Here is a 20858-nt window from a genome sequence, read left to right as displayed (position 1 = left end):
ACGCTATAATAACTGCTTTTAAGGGCCTGCTGGGTGTCAGACATCACATTAGGCAATTTATATACATTCTCTTTAATCCTTTCAATAACTCAGTGAAGTGAGATTATCCTATTTTAAAGATGAGGAATCTGGTCTCAGCTTAATTATGGATATCCTAGGATTCCCTTTATAATCACTGAACTCTTCACTAATCATGGGCTACATATCTAACAGAAACTTTAGACATTATATCAAAATACATTCAAAATGCTTATATTGATAATAAAGAGTATATGATATTATTTGTCCACATGTAACTAAATAAGGAAACTTGCTAAAGAAAGGAGAATAGCAAAAATATTATATGATATCCTTTCATTATTAATGCTAATTTGAAAGCTTGAAATGAGCAGACAACTCAGTATTTTCCAACATGCATCATGTTAGCTTTTAATTCATTAGCTGTCTTTTCCTACTGTCTGCTTTCTTGCTGTGGTCTACATTTTATACTGGTGCTACAGAGCTATGTGAAAGGATTATGCTGCCCCACTTTAGTCCCAGGAAATAGAACTGCTATGAATTATTAATAGTATTGGCTTTCTAATGCTTTAATTTCACCTCTTTGTTTCAGAGAAGGATATTAGTTAAATGGGATTTTTTTTTTTTTTTTTTTTTACCATTCCAGGAGCTTACTACATTTTGTAGGAAATGCTGACTTGAGTTATAGAAAAGATGGCCTTATGTTGATTTCCACCTTTACCTGTGATGGATCCTCCAACCATTCCACTCCTCTGTATCCTTGCTCAGTGATAGGCTAATAGGAAAGTTTTCAAACTGTGCTCTTCAGAGCCCTTGGGATTCCCCAGTGGTTCTCGAGGTGCAGCTGGCAGAGAGAAAGCCCTGGGGGGAAGGTTCTGCACCCCCAGGCCCCAACCATTCCCTTGTTCAGAGAAGCACTTCACTCCTGCTATATAAGCAGTAAGCTTTTGTGCAAGATTATGTTGGAAGAAAGGATTCTTTTCTTTAAAAAGGAGCTTAAAAATCCTGAATTAATACAGCAAATACAATAAATAGTAGGTGTCTGTACATCTTTGGGATACTAAGAAAAATGTCTAAGGATTTTTATTGGATAATCACAACATGTATGAGCATATACAACCAGTTGTGCGCTGAATTTGACCAAGGCAGAGGCATATCAGGTGACGGGGTTTGCAGGATGGACTTGGCCCTCTTGTGTTGAGATAGTCACCCTGAACTGAGTGAAGTCGGTTACTATGTTTATTTATGTAGTGAGTAAACTCACAATCACAAGAAATGCAGTAAAATCTGGGGGCTGGCAAAAATATTGATACATGGACAGATTCCCATGAACCACAGGCTTATATTCAGCTTATTAGGTCGATCCATAGGCTTCTTTCTTTAAGAGACTGAATATTGTCATTATTTGAGTTATTTCATAGGGGACTTCCATCAGCAAAATATTTACTCATTTTCTGTAATAAGGGCAACTATTTCTTTACCTTTCAAAGAGTGGGGGGGGAAAGCAGGAGGGTTTTGTTTTGTGTGAGGTAAAAATCAAAGAGTTAACAGGTCATGCTCAGGGTTCCTTTCTGTGTGTGGACTGTGTAGACCCTACACAGGCTATGCCCCTTCCTCTCATGCATGGAAGCTATAGACCTGAGGAGAGCAGGCAGATGACAAAGACTCCGTTCATTCAGTAAATATGTATTGAGTGCCCATTATCACTGGGCATCATGCTAGACGTTGGGGATACAATAGTGTGAAAGACTCTGACCCTGCCTTCTTAGAATTTGCATTCTAATGTGGAGGAGGCACGTAATGAATACATAAACAATCATATAAACAGCAATTATAGAATGTGGCAATTCCCATGATATACACAATAGCATGGGAGTGGGGCCCTTTTTAGATAGGGGAAGTCAAAGTAAGGCCTCTGAGAGGGCAAAAACCTCAGTGCATTTTAGAAGGCCACAGCTGGCCTCTTTGCTGGCTGCCAAGGCCATAAATGTGTGGCACTTACTGTACTTGACAGCTAAATGTGTGCCATCAGCACCCACAAATTAGAGACAATGCCGTGGAAACCCTGAGGGGACCAATAGTTGGTGATTCTCTGAACAGGAACAGAAAAACACAGCACAGTTAATTTATTAAATGAAGAGATTTTTCCTTGGTCACTTAACATTTATCAGCACTGTGTTTTATTCATTTCTCTTTAATGCAAAGATGGCCTGAAGAATACTTAAAAGTAATATGTACAAGATCATTGTCCTTTGCCATTCCATAAAAAATTGTTTTCACAACTGTGTACAGTTCTCATCAACCATGTAAGAAATGTATCCATAATGGAATTCCTCTTTCTGTTATTTCTTTATAATTGTTAACGGCAACATGATTTTGGTAAGAGAATTAAACTTCACAAAAATTAGTTTTATTTTCAAAATTTCTACATAAGGCATTTATATTAGAGTGAAGGGAGGACATGGTTATCAAGTAACATGACTTCTGTCAATAGAATTTTCCAGTTTACATTCTCATTCTTTCATTTTTGTTCATTGAACCGTCTTATTGATTTTTAAAGCCTACCAGTGGATCATGTTGCTTAAATAAAAATACCTGAAAGATATATGCATACAAAGCAGACTCAGATTTACAGCAGAAATAATGGACTTGAGTCTTGTTCGAGAAAATATAATTCACCCATCCATCCAACCATCCATTCAATATTTATTGAGTCTATGAAACTGATAGGTAAAATATGCTGGAGTTAAGAGCGTGTATTAGTGTATTATGATCGTGTTGGGCGTACACAGTTCATGATTAAATCTTTCTCTGCATAGTTACTGTAGCAATTCTCTGAAAGGCATGTAAGTAGCCAAAATGTGGCTAGAGAAGCTAAAATAAAGAGCAATTTGAAATTATCCACTGTGTTAAAAATTGACTAACAGAATGAATTCTGGAAAAATACATGGGGTGGTTTACCTAGGCAACCACAAAGAAAAGAGAAACTATTACATCACCAAGGAAGTTCAGTAAGCCATCTGATTACAATATGAGAAATCAGTAGTTTCTCTGTATACCAGTTTAAAAACATGATGATTAAAAATCATCTTGCTCAAAACAGCAAGAAAAATAGAACATATCTAAGTATAAACTTACCAAGAAATATACAGGACCTGAATTTAAGCAAACAAAATTTTAATGAGGAACATAAAGACTTGAACAAAAGTAGACAAAATTGTTACTTTTTTAAATACAGGTTTCTTGAAGCTTAATAATTTTTTGAAGTAATTCAAGAAGATCAGTCAAGAGAATGTATTTCTTTTTTCACAAAAGACATAGTTTGGTTTAATTCACTGTAATTGGTTTCTAAGTGGGTTTTTAAAAATAATTTACATAGATTTCCTTTTTGTCTTTATGAGAAATACTGATCAGCATACTGCTTCTTTGAAAAGGGGGGTCAAATCACCCAATTCTTTGTGAGAAATAAAATTATTTAATTATTGACTTCACTTTATTCATAATCAATACTCTATTCATAAATACTTTTATTCATAAATATTCATGAAAAAGTAAAAGCAATATTGAATAATTTAAATACTTATAACTTTAAAATTATTTTTAATTTTTTATTTTATATTGGAGTAGAGTTGATTAACAATGTGTTAGTTTCAGGTGTACAGCAAAGTGATTCAGTTGTACATATACATGTATCTATTCTTTTTCAAAATTTTTTTCCCATTTAGGTTATTACGGAAGACTAAGCAGAGTTCCCTATGCTATACAGTAGGTCCTTGTTGGTCATCTATTTTAAATATAGCAGTGTGTATATGTCAATCCCAACCTCCCAGTTTATCCCTCCTCCCACCGCCCCCCACCAGCCACCTTTTCCCTTTGGTAACCATAAGTTTGTTTTCTAAGTCTGTGAGTCTATTTCTGTTTTGTAAGTAAGTTCATTTGTATCATTTTTTTTAGATTCCACATATAAGTGATATCATATGATATTTATCTTTCTGTGTCTCACTTCACTTAGTATGATAATCTCCAGGTCCAACCATGTTACTGCAAATGCATTATTTCATTCTTTTAATGGATGAGTAATATTCTGTTGTATATATGTACCACGTCTTCTTTATCCATTCATCTGCTGATGGACATTTAGGTTACTTCCATGTCTTGGCTATCATAGACAGCGCTGCAATGAACATTGGAGTGCATGTATCCTTTCAAACCATGTTTCTCTCTGGAAAATCCCCAGGAAGAGGATTGCTGGATCATATGGTAGCTCTATCTTTAGTTTTTTAAGGAAGGTCCATACTGTTCTCCATAGTGGATGTACTGATTTACATTCCCACCAACAGTGAACCTCACTTTTCCCCACAACTTCTCCAGCATTTATTGTTTGTAGACTTTTTTTTTTTTTTTTTTTTTTTGGTGATACGTGGGCCTCTCACTGCTGTGGCCTCTCCCGTTGTGGAGCACAGGCTCCAGACGCGCAGGCGCAATGGCCATGGTGCACGGGCCCAGCCGCTCCACGGCATGTGGGATCTTCCCGGACCAGGGCACAAACCCGTGTTCCCTGCATCGGCAGGCAGACTTTCAACCACTGCGCCACCAGGGAAGCCCTGTTTGCAGACTTTTTGATGATGTCCATTTTCACCAATGTGAGGTGATATCTCATTATAGTTTTTATTTTCATTTCTCTAATAATTAGCGATGTTGAGCATCTTTTCATATGCCTTTTGTTCATCTCTATGTCTTCTTTGGAGAAATGTCTATTCAGATCTTTTGCCTATTTTTTGATTGGATTGTTTGTTTTTTTGATTTGAGCTGCATGAGCTGTTTGCAGATTTTGGAGATTAATCCCTTGTCAGTCGCATAATTTTCAAATATTTGCTCACATTCCATGGGTTGTCTTTTCATTTTGTTTATGGTTTCCTTGGCTGTGCAAAAGATTGAGTTTAATTAGGTCCCATTTGTTTATTTTTGTTTTTTTTTCCATTACTCTAGGAGATGTATCAAAAAAGATACTGCTGTGATTTATGTCCAAGACTGCTTTTCCTATGTTTTCATCTAAGAGTTTTATAGTATCAGTTCTTACATTAGGTCTTTAATCCATTTTGAGTTTATGAAGAGACTGTCTTTTCTCCATTGTATATCCTTGCCTCCTCTGTCATAGATTAGTTAACCATATGTGTGGGGGTTTATTTCTGGGCTTTCTATCCTGTTCCATTGATCTATATTTCTATTTTTGTGCTAGTACCATACTGTCTTGATGGCTGTAGCTCTGTAGTATAGTCTGAAGTCAGGGAGCCTGATTGCTGTGGCTCCATTTTTCTTTCTCAAGATTGCTTTGGCTATTCGGGGTCTTTTGTGTCTCCATACAAATTAAGATTTTTTTGTTCTAGTTCTGTGAAAAATGCCATTGGTAATTTGATAGGGTTTGCACTGAATCTTTAGATTGCCATGGGTAGTAAAGTCATTTTGACAATATTGATTCTTCCAATCCAAGAAATGGTATATCTTTCCATCTGTTTTTGTCATCTTTGATTTCTTTCATTAGTGTCTTACAGTTTTTGGAGAACAGGACTTTTGTCTCCTTAGGTAGTTTATTCCTAGGTATTTTATTCTTTTTGAGATGATGGTAAATGAGAGTGTTTCTTTAATTTCTCTTTCTGCTCTTTCGTTGTTAGTGTGTAGGAATGCAAGAGATTTCTGTGCGTTAATTTTGTATCCTGCAACTTTACCAAATTCATTGATGAGCTCTAGTAGTTTTCTGGTAGCATCTTTAGGATTTTCTCTGTATAGTATCATGTTGTCTGCAAACAGTGACAGTTTACATCTTTTCCAATTTGGATTCCTTTTATTTCTTTTTCTTCTCTGATTGCCATGGCTAGGGCTTCCAAAACTATGTTGAATAAAAGTGATGAAAGTGGACATCCTTGTCTTGTTCCTGATCTTAGAAGAAATGCTTTCAGCTTTTCACCATTGAGAATGATGTTAGCTGTGGGTTTGTCATATATGGCCTTTATTATGTTGACATATGTTCCCTCTATGCCCACTTTCAGGAGAGTTTTTATCATAAATGGGTGTTGAATTTTGTCAAAAGCTTTTTCTGCCTCTATTGAGATGACCATATGGTTTTTATTCTTCAATTTGTTGATGTGGTGTATCACACTGATTTGCAGATATTGAAAAATCCTTGCATCCCTGGGATAAATCCCACTTGATCATGGTGTATGATCCTTTTAATGTATTGTTACATTCAGTTCGCTAGTACTTTGTTGATGATTTTTGCATCTATGTTCATCAGTGGTATTGGTCTGTAATTTTCTTTTTTTCTGGTATCTTTGTCTGGTTTTGGTACCAGCGTGATGATAGCCTCAGAATGAGTGGGAGTATTCCTTCCTCTGCAATTTTTTGGAATAGTTTGAAAAGGACAGGCATTAACTTTTCTCTGAATGTTTGATAGAATTCAGCTGTGAAGCCATCTAGTCCTGGACTTTTGTTTGTTGGGAGTTTTTAAATCATGGTTTCAATTTCAGTACTTGTGATTGGTCTGTTCATATTTTCTATTTCTTCCTGGTTCAGTCTTGGGAGATTGTACCTAAGAATGTGTCCATTTCTTCTACATTGTCTATTTTATTGGCATATAGTTGCTTGTAGTAGTTTCTTATGATCCTTTGTATTTCTGTGGTGTCCACTGTAACTTCTCCTTTTCCATTTCTAATTTTATTGATTTGAGTCCTCTCTTTTTCTTGATGAGTCAGGCTAAAGTTTTATCAATTTTGTTTATCTTTTCAAAGAACTAGATTTTAGTTTCATTGATGTTTTCTATGTCTCTATTTCATTTATTTCTGCTTTGATCTTTTTGATTCCTTTCCTTTTACTAACTTTGGGTTTTGTTTGTTCTTTCTCTAGTTGCTTTAGATGTAAGGTTAGATTGAGGAAAGAACCTCATTTTAAATGCCTATGTATGCACTCCAGTATCTAGAATATACCTTGCATACAGTGCTACTTAAATACTTATTGAATTGAATTAATGGGTACTATTGGATTATGTGGTTCTTTTACACATTAAGGGGAAGTGGGAAAATATATATATCTCATTCCAATCACATCCTAACGAATTAGATATAAATTTGTGTAACATTTTGTGACTAGTTATTTTTTGGCTAGGAGAACTCTTATGTCTGCCATCTCCAGACCTGAGCCACCCCTGTCAAGGGCAAGGGCAGCACATGATGAGTGAGGTCTTAGGGCTGGCCAAGTGACAGATGACCAGAATACTCCTAGTTGAGCAGGCAGGTCAGACAAGACAGTTCCTAGCAACATGGATGGCATGTGTGGAGCCATGGCACAGAGTGGCCCTCCCCCTGACACATACATACACACACACACATACAGTGTAAACAGAGCTGACTCACCTAACAGCATGACCATTCTGCTCCTACCAGTGGTGTAAATTCCTCCTTGGCCATAGGTCTAGCCAGTGAAGAAGTTCTTGGTGGTGTTGAAGATCAACTACAGGTAGATAGTCAAGCTCTCAACTAGTTAAATACACAGAGCTCTGGTGGATTAGTCATTGCAGCTTTGATGTCCACTAGTCCAAGTCCAGGACTCACTGGTTCCAGTTCCTCTCTTATTCTCTCTGGAGCCCATTCAAATATGGCTTTCACTCCACCAAAACTGTTCTTGTCAGGGTCATCAGTGACCCCTGTGTTGCTAAACACAATGGTCATTTCTCAGTCCTCACCTTACTTGACCTGCCAACAGTGTTGCCCCAGTTGATGTCTCCCTGTTCTTAGAGGGCTTCATTTGACTCTCAGGACACAATCCTCTCCCAGTTTTTCTCCTACATCACTGGATGCTTTCTTTTCCTTTGCTGGTTCTTCTTCTACTTCCTGAGTTCTTAACATTGGGATGCCCTACAGTGCAGTCTGTGGACCTCTTTCCTTTTCTATCTACATTCATTTTCTTGGTGATCCCATCCATTCTTATGGCTTTCAATGCTGTCTATCTACAGACAAATTCCAAATTTCATCTCTCCAGCCAGATTCATAGATCCAGCTGCCTACTCAACATCTCATTTAGATGTTTAACAGACATCTCAAATTTGACATTCCATAACTGAACTTCTGATCTTTCCCCCAAATCTGCTCTTCTCACAGTCTCTCCATTTCAGTAAATGACAATTCCATCCTGTAGTTTTTGAAACCAATTGTAGTTTTTCAAACCAATAACCCTGGTGTCATCCTTCAGTCTCCTCTTTTTCTCACACCCACATCCAATCTGTCAGCAAATCCATTGACTATACCTTCACAGTATATCCAGAATCTGATCACTGTCACCACCACCACTGCTCCTACCCTGGGAAAGTTACTTAACTCTTCTGTGTCTCTTTCCTCCTCAGTAACTTAGGAGGACTAATGGACTATAACTTACAGGATTAATGTGGATTAAAGGAAACAGTGTATGTAAAGAATTTAGCACAGTGCTGAGCAAACAGGTAGTGCTTCATAAATGTTAGCTTTTATTACTCTTGGCCTTTCTTTTCTAGAAGGTTTCAAGGAGATTTGACTGGTAATGTTGAAGCCATCAGTCCTTTTCATAATAACTGAACTTCATTCTTCAACACTTGCAATTTTGATTTTTAAGATTTCAACTAAATGAGTTGAAGAAAAGAAAATGTTGCAGTGCTGATGGCTTAGCTTATGAAAAAGAACAAAAGTAAAAGTTCACGTTACCCAGAAAAATTGTCACAAATAAGAATCAAAAGGGGGGTTAAAACAAACTACTATTTGTAAAATAAATAAGATACAAGGATGTAATGTACAGCACAGGGAACATAGACAATATTTTATAATAACTTTAAGTGGAGTGTAATCTATAAAAATACTGAATCACTGTTGTACACCTGAAACTAATATAGTATTGTAAATCCACTATACGCTAATAGAGTTAAATAACACAAGGGCAATTTTGAATCATTGTCATTCTTCTCCAGCCTGATTAAGAGTAATTTTCAGCTAGTCAGACAACTTTATCTTAGAAAATATTCTTAATTCAAGATTGTGAGATTGTTACATATGATACTGCACAGCTGTACACAGCACTAGCTTCACAACCTCAAAGACTTTTGCAGATATGAGGAAACTTGTAGACTGTTTCTACAACTGGGATAACAGCCATCATTTGTATAAAACTGCCTCCTATTATTATTAACCTGTAATCCCACTTAATCTGTCACCCCAACTAATTATTATTAGGTAGAAAGATTCTGGAAAATCCTTAACAATATCTAAGGTGTTAGCAATATTACAGTAATCTTGGAATTTATATGAAGCATCTCAGGTAAGTACCAAATGTATAAATTATCAATTAGTGATATCATGTATAAATTAGACACATGATATCACTAATAAGAAAAAACACTATATAAGCAGAAAAAGTTTCAGAACATTTACTCTGTCTCTTTAATGCACTTTGCTAATATATGTGGTAAGAAATGGTTTTTGAATAGATAATATTCATCTAATTTTATTTTAATGTTTAAAGAATAAATGTGATTTTTCCATATTCTTTCATTCTGCACATACATATATATAACCTACCATGTGCTGGGTAAGGAGAAAAACCCATGGTGCATTGTTTTTCTTCTTTATAAAAATATTTTTATCCTTTTGTATACAAGAGCTAGGTAGTAATGGCATCGGATGTTTTAAGAGGAGGGAAATAACCCCACTATGAAATCATCCAGAGTTGACTGTGCTTAAATTGTCATTAGCTTTTCTTTCTTCACATTTAATTATATGGTAAACTCTGTGGTATTTTGATATAAAATTTTTACGTTGTACAAATCATGTATATATTTCACATTATATGCAAAAGTTAGTTGGTAAACGTAAACGCCCATTATTACTCATCATGGGATCATTTTAGCTAGTCCATATATACTTAAATGCTAATTTTTATTTATTTGTTTATTTTTTGTAGGAAGTCCTGGCTGAGCAATGTTGGAAGTCCTAGTTCTCGCATTGATCGCACGACCTTTTCCAATGAAAAAACCATCTCTAAACTTGAATACTCTAATTTTAATATTCGATACTAATAGGAGAAAAATTTAAATTGTAATGCTCATACTGCACAAAAGACACTATGTATTCTTAAGTCTATATACTACAATGATAGTAGCAGAGTAGGGTAAAAAAAAGGAACTTTCTGTTCTGAAAGCTACAACATTATATGTTACTAAAATGTCTTGACACTGAAATAGTTTCACTCAAATATGTTTTTAACAAGCCAAAACTTAGCATTCTAAAATTTAAAATGTCATTACAAAATATTTAATATGAATATTTTACTGTATTTAAACTTGTCTCTTGGAATCTTTAATTCTAATATTATGGCATACATGTTATTTGGCTGGACATATAATAAAGTTAACCATTTAAAACTATTTTTAGGTATTGTTGTCTGAATTGCATTCTAAAATCTCTGAATAATAATTTGTTAAAGTTGAATAATTTGTTTAACAACAACAACAACAAAATAACCAGTAGTTAGATATAAATGTATATGATGATCAGCATAGCCCTAAAATCAATAGTTTCCAAAACTCTGGTTAAATGAGAACATGATTCAGTACTTCGGTTGGAAGTACTTAATGCTTTCTAGGAACTATATTGTTCGGTATAGTGAACAGATGAGTGAAGAACCCACACTGGTAGTGTAGCAAGCTGCAAGGTTTATATCCACAACCACCCACAATGGATCGCCTATGAACCAGAAAAGGAACTGAGAGTCTAAATAAATCATACTATCCCCCAAACTTGGCCTATCATCCGGCGATTCTCACATACAGTTGATAAATAAGCAACATAGTATTTTACGGGGAAGGTTTATTTCTATACTACAGAATTATACTCTGGAAAATGAGAGACCTTTAACTCAAAATACTGGGGAATTTCAAATGTTGTAGATATATACTTACATATTCCTTCAATGATTTACAAGTTTTTATAACAGTGGAATCCATTAAAACAAAGGTTTACATGGAATTTTATAAATAAAGCAAGTGGAAAAGGACTAGTATGATTGAAATGAGGGTCCATGGAGCCCTGCACACTTGGTCTCAATTTTCCCTCCTGCATCTTGTCCTCAGCAATTGTCCAATAATTTCAAATGCCTTGGGAATACAGGCTAGAAACCACCATTCTGTATCGATGGAGCAAATCTCTATTGCTACACTCCATGGCATAGAGAAAGAATTCAGGCCTCTCTTCTCTACCTGCTGCAAGATTAGAATTAAGGAGATGAAGCATGGGCTGACTTTTGTTCACTTGAATGGTTAATTCGATGATAATATTGATATCAAACGTATATAACCAGACAATACAACTTTAGGGAATGACATTTTTTAAAAACTTTCCAAATACACTTAGAGGAGTAAAGAACTTTCCTACTTTTTTAATACCATCACCATGTAAAGGAGACTCAACTGTGTTATTCGTTTGGGTTTTCCTCTCCCTGTATTTCCCCACTCCTGATTCAAGGAAGGTCGACAAGTGTTTAGCTCCTTTACCTCAAGGAGGGTTTTGGTGCCAGATCCCCTGAAGACAACTTTCCTTCCAAGGTTTCATTTTAATGGGGGCATTATGCTGTGAGTTGAGGAGAAAGACAAACACTATGCCTTTAGCAGGTAAAAGAGAAGCAGAAGTGGCAAGAGCCAAGGGGACGAGATTATCCAAGACTCTGGAAAGGGACCAAAGGCAATGGATTTCCCAAGAGATGGAGACCTGTGCCTTTCTCCCCAACAGCACCTCTGGGGGATGGCCAAATCTGAGAAGGAAACAGCTGTGGTCCACCAGAGAAGCTAGATCCCAGGCCCAGGGGCTTCCAGTCCTAGCAAGATTCCTATCCCCAAAAGTGCTGCAAAGCATCCTGACTACAAGGGACCATGGTGGCTTGGATGGTAGTCATGGTAACTGGTATGGACAAGAGACTACAGAAGTCTTTCCTGAATGTTCTCTCTACATTAGGCCCTTTACATGATCCTTTTGAGAGAGGGCACAAAGCACCAGGGATGAAAGATTTAACTTCTCACCTCCCAGAGAGGATGGGACTTGAAGCAGGCTCAATTTGATTTAGGGAAAATAATTTCTTGCACAGTCAAGTTGAAAATAAAATCTATATCTCTACACATAGGAAGGCCAAATGATTTTAGAAAAATACAATCTCAGAAGTGACACCAATATGTCACTTTATTACCCTGATTTCCTCTGGTAGTTCCCTTCCCCAATCGCTTTATAAGAAAATCACACTTTACTGGCACAATCTTCTAACCGCACAAAGTGAATCACATTAGTCAAGGTTGCTTAATGATTAATACATAACTAAGTTCTATTATGGGATGAAAAATATCATAAATAATGATTAAAAGTGGGTGTTCATAAATGGATAGAAAGCAAGAGAAGAAAAAGGTAAAGCAATCTCAAAAATGTGTTGAGACCAGATAGCACATTTAACAGTAAACTTAATGTGTCAATTTCATATTGGACTTACACAGGGACCTTTAAATTTACATATCATATTTTAGATAATAACAAACCTTGATAGGTTTAATTTTGCCAGAATTAGGCACTTTAAAAAACAAGAAAAAAATAACCAACTAAGCAAAAGATGGGTCTCTACTTCAATGACTGTCAGCCAGGAGTCTCAACACTCCACATGCCCACAACCTCCTCAAGAAACAACACATCAGAATTAGGGGTATATGATTTGTTAAAGCATGTAACTATTTTTCATATTTATTAAAAAATGCCTATCTTTTTAAAAAGCTAACTCAAGAAGTAAAGCACTTGGCTGGAGGGAAGATGCAAGAGACACTCTTTAGCAGTCTGGGTGCACAGAAGCAACAGGGGTGTAGTAGAAACAGGAGATTTTTCTATTAAGAAGCCTGTGGGCTTCTAAGCTTGAGAAGAAGCAATTCAACTTTCATGTGAGACTGGGACTCTCTAGGTACAGGGGAATTCCCTGCAGCCTGAAGAAGGCTTGTGCTTCAAAAGTAGGTGCTTATGTTAACAAAGAGCACAGAAGCACTGAAGGGGGAACTAAGAAGTACAGGGTGGATATGGCCACAACACCCACTAGTTTGACTTTTCTGGAAGTTGGTCACCATTTTCACAATGAAGTATTTTCAACTTTGTCTATCGAAGGAATCTTTCAGAAGCACCTGTCTCTAAACTCATAAAGACAACAGAAAAAGCAATCCAATTCCAAAATTTAGCTGGTATTTGGAAATATATAGTCCACAAATATTTTTCATATAGTACTTCTCCCTGGCCTCCATTAATACAGACATCAAAGAATGTTCGCTACTTGTTAAAAGGACAAGATTTTCATGTCTGGAACTAATTTTGGGAACTGAATATAGGCAGTGTGGTATGGTAGAGGATATTCTGCTCTAGGAATCAGAACGCCTGCATTCTGGGCCCAGCCCACCCATTAATTGACTGTGTGCCTAGGTGTCCTCAAATGGCAAAGTCAAGAGTTGAGACTTCTCCCAGGATTCCAGGAAGACAGAGACCTCCCAGGAAGTGGTACCAGGAGAACTACAGAAAGGCAATGAGGAAGCTGGGCAGCCAAGAGTCCCAATCAGAGTAGTCCTACTCTCATCTCTTTCCTATATTAGGATTCTCCATAAGACGTATTTTGAGAAGAATTCTGCCTCAAACAAAAAACTGAAAAGAAACAAAAACAACAAAGACACTGAATTTAGCATCCGGGGTCTTTTCTAAATTTTTATAAATGCTAAACTCAAATGCATTGCCCATTCTCTTGATTACTTTTGTCAAGCCAGTGTGGTAGGTATACTTTACCTGTAGCCATTTCCATTTTTGTGACAACTGAGCATTGAACATAAATTTTTCTTTTTCATAGTGGCCTCCATAAAGGTCCATGATAACTAAAATATTTCTGAAAGTGATTTTCTGTTGTCTTTTGTTTCTATTTTGATGTTACCAAAATTTTTTAAATATGCAAGAGAAAATACAAATATATAATTAATGGCTTAATTTAAAAGTGTTTTATAAGCATATCTTGAAGACTTTAACTTAACATTTAGAATTATGTGTAATTTTCCTCTTCTTAAGAGGTTCAAGTGGCTTTGAATAAAACCAAAGTCTGATGAAAATTTAAAATTTTAGAATAAAAAGTCTAGTTACTGTGTGATCTCATTAGCAGATTTTTCTGTAGAAAGTGGGTCCTTCCCTCTTCTAGAGAGCAAGATTTATGCTTTCTCCTCAGCTGAAAGGACAGTATACATCCTTGGTTGGATGTCTAAGATACTTCTTTCATCCTTAAACTACATTTTTCTTTCATTAGTTTTATTTTCCATGTTGCCACAATGAACTGTGCAAGAATCAGTGAATACAAGTTTGCAATGTGGTATCTTTTTTTTTTCTTCTAGTTTTTTACAAATACTAGAAGACACATAGAGAAAGAGAAGATGCAAGAAATTCATTGTATTGGAAATGTGGTGTGTGTTTCAAAACAGTTCTAAAGATCCAGGATCATAGTCAGTCATTTGATCATTTGCAAGTATTAAAGCAGAATTTCCACTGAATTCAGTGCATATTAATCTGGATTAAGAACATGCCTGCAATATTTAACCAGGAAATTGGCATAAAGTGGGTAGATGGTATGTACCATTATTTCTGAGATGCAGTATCTACAACAATCAGAAAAAGATGAGACAGAAATCCTTCTCCTCAGGTATTATTTTCCAGGGTAGTAAAAGAAGAATCAACCCTTCTCTCCCTTCTCTGATCCCAACTACTATTCTTTCTACACTGATTGGGATAATAAAACTAAAACACAGCACACAGGGGAGAGAAGGAACAGGTAGTAGCCAATTGGGTAGTCCCTTTACTTAAAGCACAGAAGCCAAGGCAAGGTAGCTCTGTAAGTGTTCCTTTTATAATGATTCATACTTTATATGTATATATCCTATATCTATGATGTATTTCACAATTTTTAAAAAAATTTAAGGTTCCTGAAAATCTCATAACAAAACAACAGCAAAATACTGGATTAGGGCAGATCAACCATTCTAAGGTTTTAGACCTGAGAGGGATAAACTGCCTGTTGGCAAATGCCAGTGTACAACCAAACTCTCCTCATTAAAAGATGAATAAATGGTAAAAAAAAAAAATCAATCTTGAAATTCAAAAGAGCACTACAGCCAAGGTAAATGGAAAAATACCCCCTTAGAATCAGAGGAAGTACCTATCTCTAAAAGTTATTTATTATAGGAAAAAATAAAATTTCAGGAAACATCTGCATATGTCCTCAATAACGTATAATGAAGGTTTATCTTTGAAAGAAGAGCAGGGAGGCAGTGGGGAGAATACGTTCAGATTAAAATAAAATATATGGATTAAGGAAAATTAGTTGAAATATAAAATTCCATTCTGGAATTAGTAACTGGCAAATTTCAACAGTGATACAGAGCTGTGATTGTCAAACTCAGCTGATTATCAGAATTACCTCGGGAGCATTTTAAATAGACTTATTACTAGGCTCCACCCCATACCAAATGAATCAGGATCTTCCAAGGGTTTTGTCCCAGAATCTGCAAGTTTAAAAATGTCCCCAGGTGATTTTGACAGTCTGGCAGTTTTAGGAAACACTGGTAAAGAGAATAATCTAAAAAGTTCATCAGGAAAAAGAGATGAAAATGTGAAAAAGAAAATTATTAATTTAGAAAAAAGAGAGCACTTATCTAACTCATCAATAAATCAATGATAGAAATTCATCGGGAAAAAGAATAATTGAAAGAGAAGGAAAAATCAATTATGACAGAAGAAAACTTTCTTAACGTATATAACTATAACCTATACAGTATAAAGTTATACAGTTAGGAACAACTTAGGTTTTAAGCAAAAATTACTGAAAATAGGCCCATACATAAAGCATGGCTAAAAAATTAATTATTAAGATAAACAAAAAACCTCTAGCCTTCACTTTAACAAGGACCTAATCGCTGCCCAGTAACTGTTCTGTTTCTCTAACCCATTCACTCTCCCACCCTCCTAGACAACCATTTCACACCTACTCCTCACTGGCCACATACCTCTTCCATTTATGGATAAACTCCTGGAAAATAGTTGTCTACACTGGCTGGAATCCAATCCCTCCATTCTCAAATCTGTTTCCATCATGCTTTTGATCCCCCACCTGTTAACACTCCTCATATTACCCCTAATGATTTCAGTTCAGTTTTTCTAACTCCGCGGGGCAGTTCTCTGTCCTCCTCTTTACTTTAACCTATCAGTACTTGTTTTCACTTGACTTCCTGGACATCACACTTTCTTGATTTTCCGTTTACCTCATTATTCACACCTTTTCAGTCTTCTTTTGTGTGATTCCTCCTCATTTATATAATCTCAAATCCGAAAGCTCAGGCCCTGGACATCTTCTCTTCTTAATCTGTACTCATCCCTCTGGTAATATTATCCAGTCTCATAAATTTAAATGTTATGTACATGTTGACAGCTCCACAATTTACATCTCCCATCCAGGCTTATTCTCTCAACTCCAGGTTCATCTAACTCACAGCCTAGTCCATTTCCAATTGGACTTCTATTAGGCATCTCAAATTTTAATGTCCCAAAATGAGTTCCTAATTTGCACCTCTCACAGACTACTTCACCTCAGCTGATGGCTCCTCCTACAAACTCTACACCTTTGTAGATGGTGGAAACACCTCATTTTGAGATGCTCAAGGCAAAAACTGAGGACTAAAAAAATTCATCATTGACTTTTCTCTGTTGTTCATTCCCCTGTTGTCTCTGTCTTCAAATGTCCATAATCTGCTTAAAAATAATCAAGTAGGAAGAAGGGAGGGCCAGAAAGTGGATGGAGATATAGATAAGACATGATTAAACATGAGTTGACAACCACTCTGTGGCTCATAGAGGTTCTACAGACCATTCCCTCTCTTTTTGTTTGTTTATATTTTCCATAGTAAAAAGTTTAAAAATATATGCTCAAATCTGAGCATCTCTCACTAACTCTAAGGCAACACCCTTGATCTCAGTCATCATATAATAGCCTCCTAATTGAACTCCCTGCTTCTGCCTTTTCCCTTCTTCAGTCTATACTCAACACAGCATTAAGGGATACTGTTAAAAAGGAAATCAGATCACGTCACTCCTCGGCTCAAAACCCTCTGATAGAAATCTATTTTACTCTCAGTAAAAGCCCAGATCATTCCTGGGCCCTAAACAATGTGGCCTCCCCTTGCTCTGTTGACCTTACCTCTTGCTGCTCTCCTTGCTCCCCCTGCTCCAGCTACAGGGAACTCCTTGCTGTTCCTCGAATGCCCCAGGCACCCTCTGTGCCCAGCCCTTTCCACTTACTATCTTCTCTGACTTGAATGCTCTTCTCCCAGACATCCACAGATATCACTTCCTTTTGCTCTTTGGGTAAATGTCACTTTATCAATGAGTCCTTCCCTGGCCACCCTATTTAAATTGTCAAACACTCACTCCCCAAACTCCCTATTTACTTCTCTCCTTTACTTTCTCCATGGTGGTTATTACCATCTAACAAATATTCCATATTTTACTTATTTTCTTTCATCCCATTGTAAGCTACATTAGGGCAGGAATTTGTGTAAGTGTGTACCCTGCTGTATCTTTAGCATCTACAATAATGCCTGGCCATAGTAAGTGCCCAATAGTATTTGTTGAGTTAAATACAGGAAAAGAAATATTCCTCCAAGGGCTTAAACTATTGTAAGATGACAGAGGTAAGACTGCATATTCATGATAATATATAAAAAATAGGTTAAATTCCTCTATAACAATTCCTCACATAAGCCAAGCATAGACACATAGAATAGACATATAGAATAAGGTGACAAAAACTTCCATTATTATCCACAATAGAGCGATGGATTTAATGTCCCCTTGTAAACAACCAGAACACTAGGCAAAATACATGGAACAACTGTTTTCAGACAGTGCACAACAGGCAGTGCAGGACCATGATCCCTGAGAAAAGGGGAGCAAATGAAGTGAGTCCTGAAATTGCCACAATTTTCCACCTAAAGGTGATTTCCAGACTGCAAGAACAGGAAGGGAAAATCCAAACAGGACCTGGATGCCTTGCTAAAGAGCAGAGACAGAGGATGGAGGCTAGGTTACATGTGGCTAGTGGCTACCATATTGGAGAGCACAACCCTAGATTGATGGGGGGAAATGGAAATAAATCCACTGAAATTGGACAGTGGTTATCTCCAGCTGGTAAGATTTTGCTTTATTTATATCTATGTTTACCAAATTTTTCTAGAATATGTATCCCTTATCCCTTTTATAATATGAGAAAAAAAACCTATTTAAAAATGTATACATTAAATTCCTAATACCTAAATTGGACTGATAAGTGGTGATTTCACCAGAAAATTTTTAGAATTAAACTATAATAGTATAAAAATTGAATTCGCACTTAATTCTTAAAAGTAGTGTCTTTCTCTGGATAGAAATTCCTATGCCAACAGAGTTTAGCAATGGAAATCTCACTTTACTTTAAGGAAATCAGTTTTAAGTTTTCATGTTAAAGTGAAATCGGTAGTTTCTTTACAACAACAATATTTTGTCTGCACAGTGATGTATCTCGATAGGATTATTTGTAAGGCATACAAGAAAAGACATTCTATCTCAGAGACATAATGGAATTCTCTGACAATATAAAAATCTGTTAAATGTTGAAACTTTCAGTCACTTGTCTAATTGTATATCATAACTAAAAGGGAAAGAATTTGAACTTCAGTTGCATAAAATTTAACAAATATTTTAATAATTATAGAAAATAAAATTAGTTTAATGGACCTAAATTGAGATGAATAAAATTAATATTAGATTTTTTTAGAAAGTTGAGGGGAAATACTATAAATTCTTCCAATCTGTCTATGACCTCCTTACATTCCCTCCTTCATACCAATTTGCTTCAATTTAGCAACAATAAAACCTCTTAATTGGCCCCATTAGTGCCTACAATATGCAGTCTGAATAATACATTTGAGACATCAGCATTCTGGTGTTTAGGCTGTAGCTTAACTCTGATTTTTAAAAGAATGCCAATGTCCCATTCATTTTATTGTTTCATTCATTGTTTGAAATGAGAGTGGGGAAAAAAACCCATTAGCTCTTCTGAAATGTCAGCAAACGTGGGTAACTCTAAATGTTTAGAGCTGTCAATCCATGGCACATCACATGTCTTTAATTCAGCAGCCTGTGTATACGTGGGCATTGTTGCCAGCCATGAGTTCAAACTCTTTACTAATACAAGTTTAAATTCTACCTAGCATATCCTTCACTACTAAAAGTTTGGCTGCATTTAAAAAACTAACCATTTTTAAGACAAAGCTTGGGTGTATTAAACAGTATTCACATGAGTAAATTTGAAAATATCACTGAGATGTGAAAGAAGAGATCATTTTAATGTACATATTTTCCCAAACCATAACGTGCATTGTTTTTGAAGTGCTGGTTGTCCCTGAGGAGCTCACAATTTCAATAGAAAACAAGACATTCACAAACACACACCTAGAATAAAATTCCAAGGTAATAAACAAATGATGTCATGGTACTGTAGTCTGTGTGGTCTAAGTCCTAGAATTAAGGCCTGATGTTGTGTGCTTCCTTGATATCTGATGCCATCGGGAGGGTCTCAAATGGCCTATAACGACAAGTTCTCTTTGCCAGTCTGCTCCCAGGGAAAGGGTCCTGTAGCCAAACAACCCTCCTTACAAGAAGCCAGATGCACTTCCTGCTGATCCCGGGGTACCAAGTTTCAGTTCCCTGTCAGCCTGCAAAATTATTCAAACAAACCAATCACATCCCCCAGTGGGAACCAGGGTGACCTCATCCTCTTGACCCTCCAAAGCAGCCTCCCACAGCCCCTGGCTGTCCACTCTGTTCTGGAGTGCAGCTCCCATGTGGCTGTGTGTGGCGTGGCATCCTGTCCCCTCGGCTGTGAGCACACATGCCTGATAAACTGCTGCCAGTCTCATCTGTCCTGTCCAGTGTCAGGTGTCACGGGTTCAGCCACCCACATAACCCCAGGACACGAACCTCTCCTTCGTGAGCAGGTGAATAGGAGGTGATTGGAACAGGCTGTGAACCTTAGTACTGTAAAAGATCCGGTTTTAGAAAAAAGATCCTTACAATGGCTGTCTAAACAGGTTTTGTGAAGTAGGTTGTTCTGGATGGAGAACTGTGTTGAGAATTTGGATGTGCCTGTGGCTTTGGTCTCAATTCTGCAATTTTCTGCTGAAGGAACAGGTAGACAGGAAACAACAGCCAAATAACAAAGTACTGATTTCATTAACTGGACAAGGACCCAGTTAAACAAAGGAGTAGAAGTGGCTTACAAGTAAAAGCTGGATTACAGAAACTCATTTAGAGTCAGCAGCCAAAGTGAGCCCTCTTTCCTCCTATGCCCCTTCCCTTGAATTCTATACCCTCTCCTAATAGCTGCACGGTTATGGACGATTGGCCCATCAGCTCCATCCAGCTGCAGGTAGAAGAGAGAGGGTTGAGTTGGCCAGCTGAGACAGACCCTGTCTGGTTTGTCCAATTCCTGGAGATAGGAAGTACAAGAGAGGGCAAGGGTGTACACCACACCTGAGCACTGACCTTTATTCAGTGATCCCGCCCTCTAGTAAAATGGTCCCAGTCAAGGTCCTGTTCTGACAGTCTGTGGAGCAAATCTGTTCTCCAGGGCAATGAAAGTGGGTAGAGAGAGGGGTGCCAGAAATGGAGCAACAGTTTCCTTCTAACCTATAAATAAAG

General features: G+C 36.8%; 2 protein-coding genes across 2 annotated transcripts in view; one reads left to right on the top strand and one right to left on the bottom strand.

The window, feature by feature from the left end:
- TSPYL6 (TSPY like 6) overlaps positions 1-7739 on the bottom strand; it is a 35575-nt gene extending 27836 nt beyond the window's left edge. The window contains 1 exon segment of the mRNA XM_067008281.1: positions 7560-7739. Within this exon segment, the coding sequence (XP_066864382.1) occupies positions 7560-7739 (180 nt within the window).
- ACYP2 (acylphosphatase 2) overlaps positions 1-10456 on the top strand; it is a 177600-nt gene extending 167144 nt beyond the window's left edge. Inside the window, exon 4 of the mRNA XM_059078961.2 lies at positions 9994-10456. Coding sequence (XP_058934944.1) covers positions 9994-10108 — 115 coding nt within the window. The 3' untranslated portion in view covers positions 10109-10456. The remainder of the gene's footprint in view (positions 1-9993) is intronic.
- Positions 10457-20858: the final 10402 nt, after the last annotated feature.

This window comes from Kogia breviceps, chromosome 11 (genome assembly GCF_026419965.1).
Source record: "Kogia breviceps isolate mKogBre1 chromosome 11, mKogBre1 haplotype 1, whole genome shotgun sequence".
Taxonomy (NCBI): Eukaryota; Metazoa; Chordata; class Mammalia; order Artiodactyla; family Physeteridae; genus Kogia; species Kogia breviceps.
Note: the sequence above shows the minus strand (reverse complement) of the source record. Positions and strands in the feature narration are given on the sequence as shown.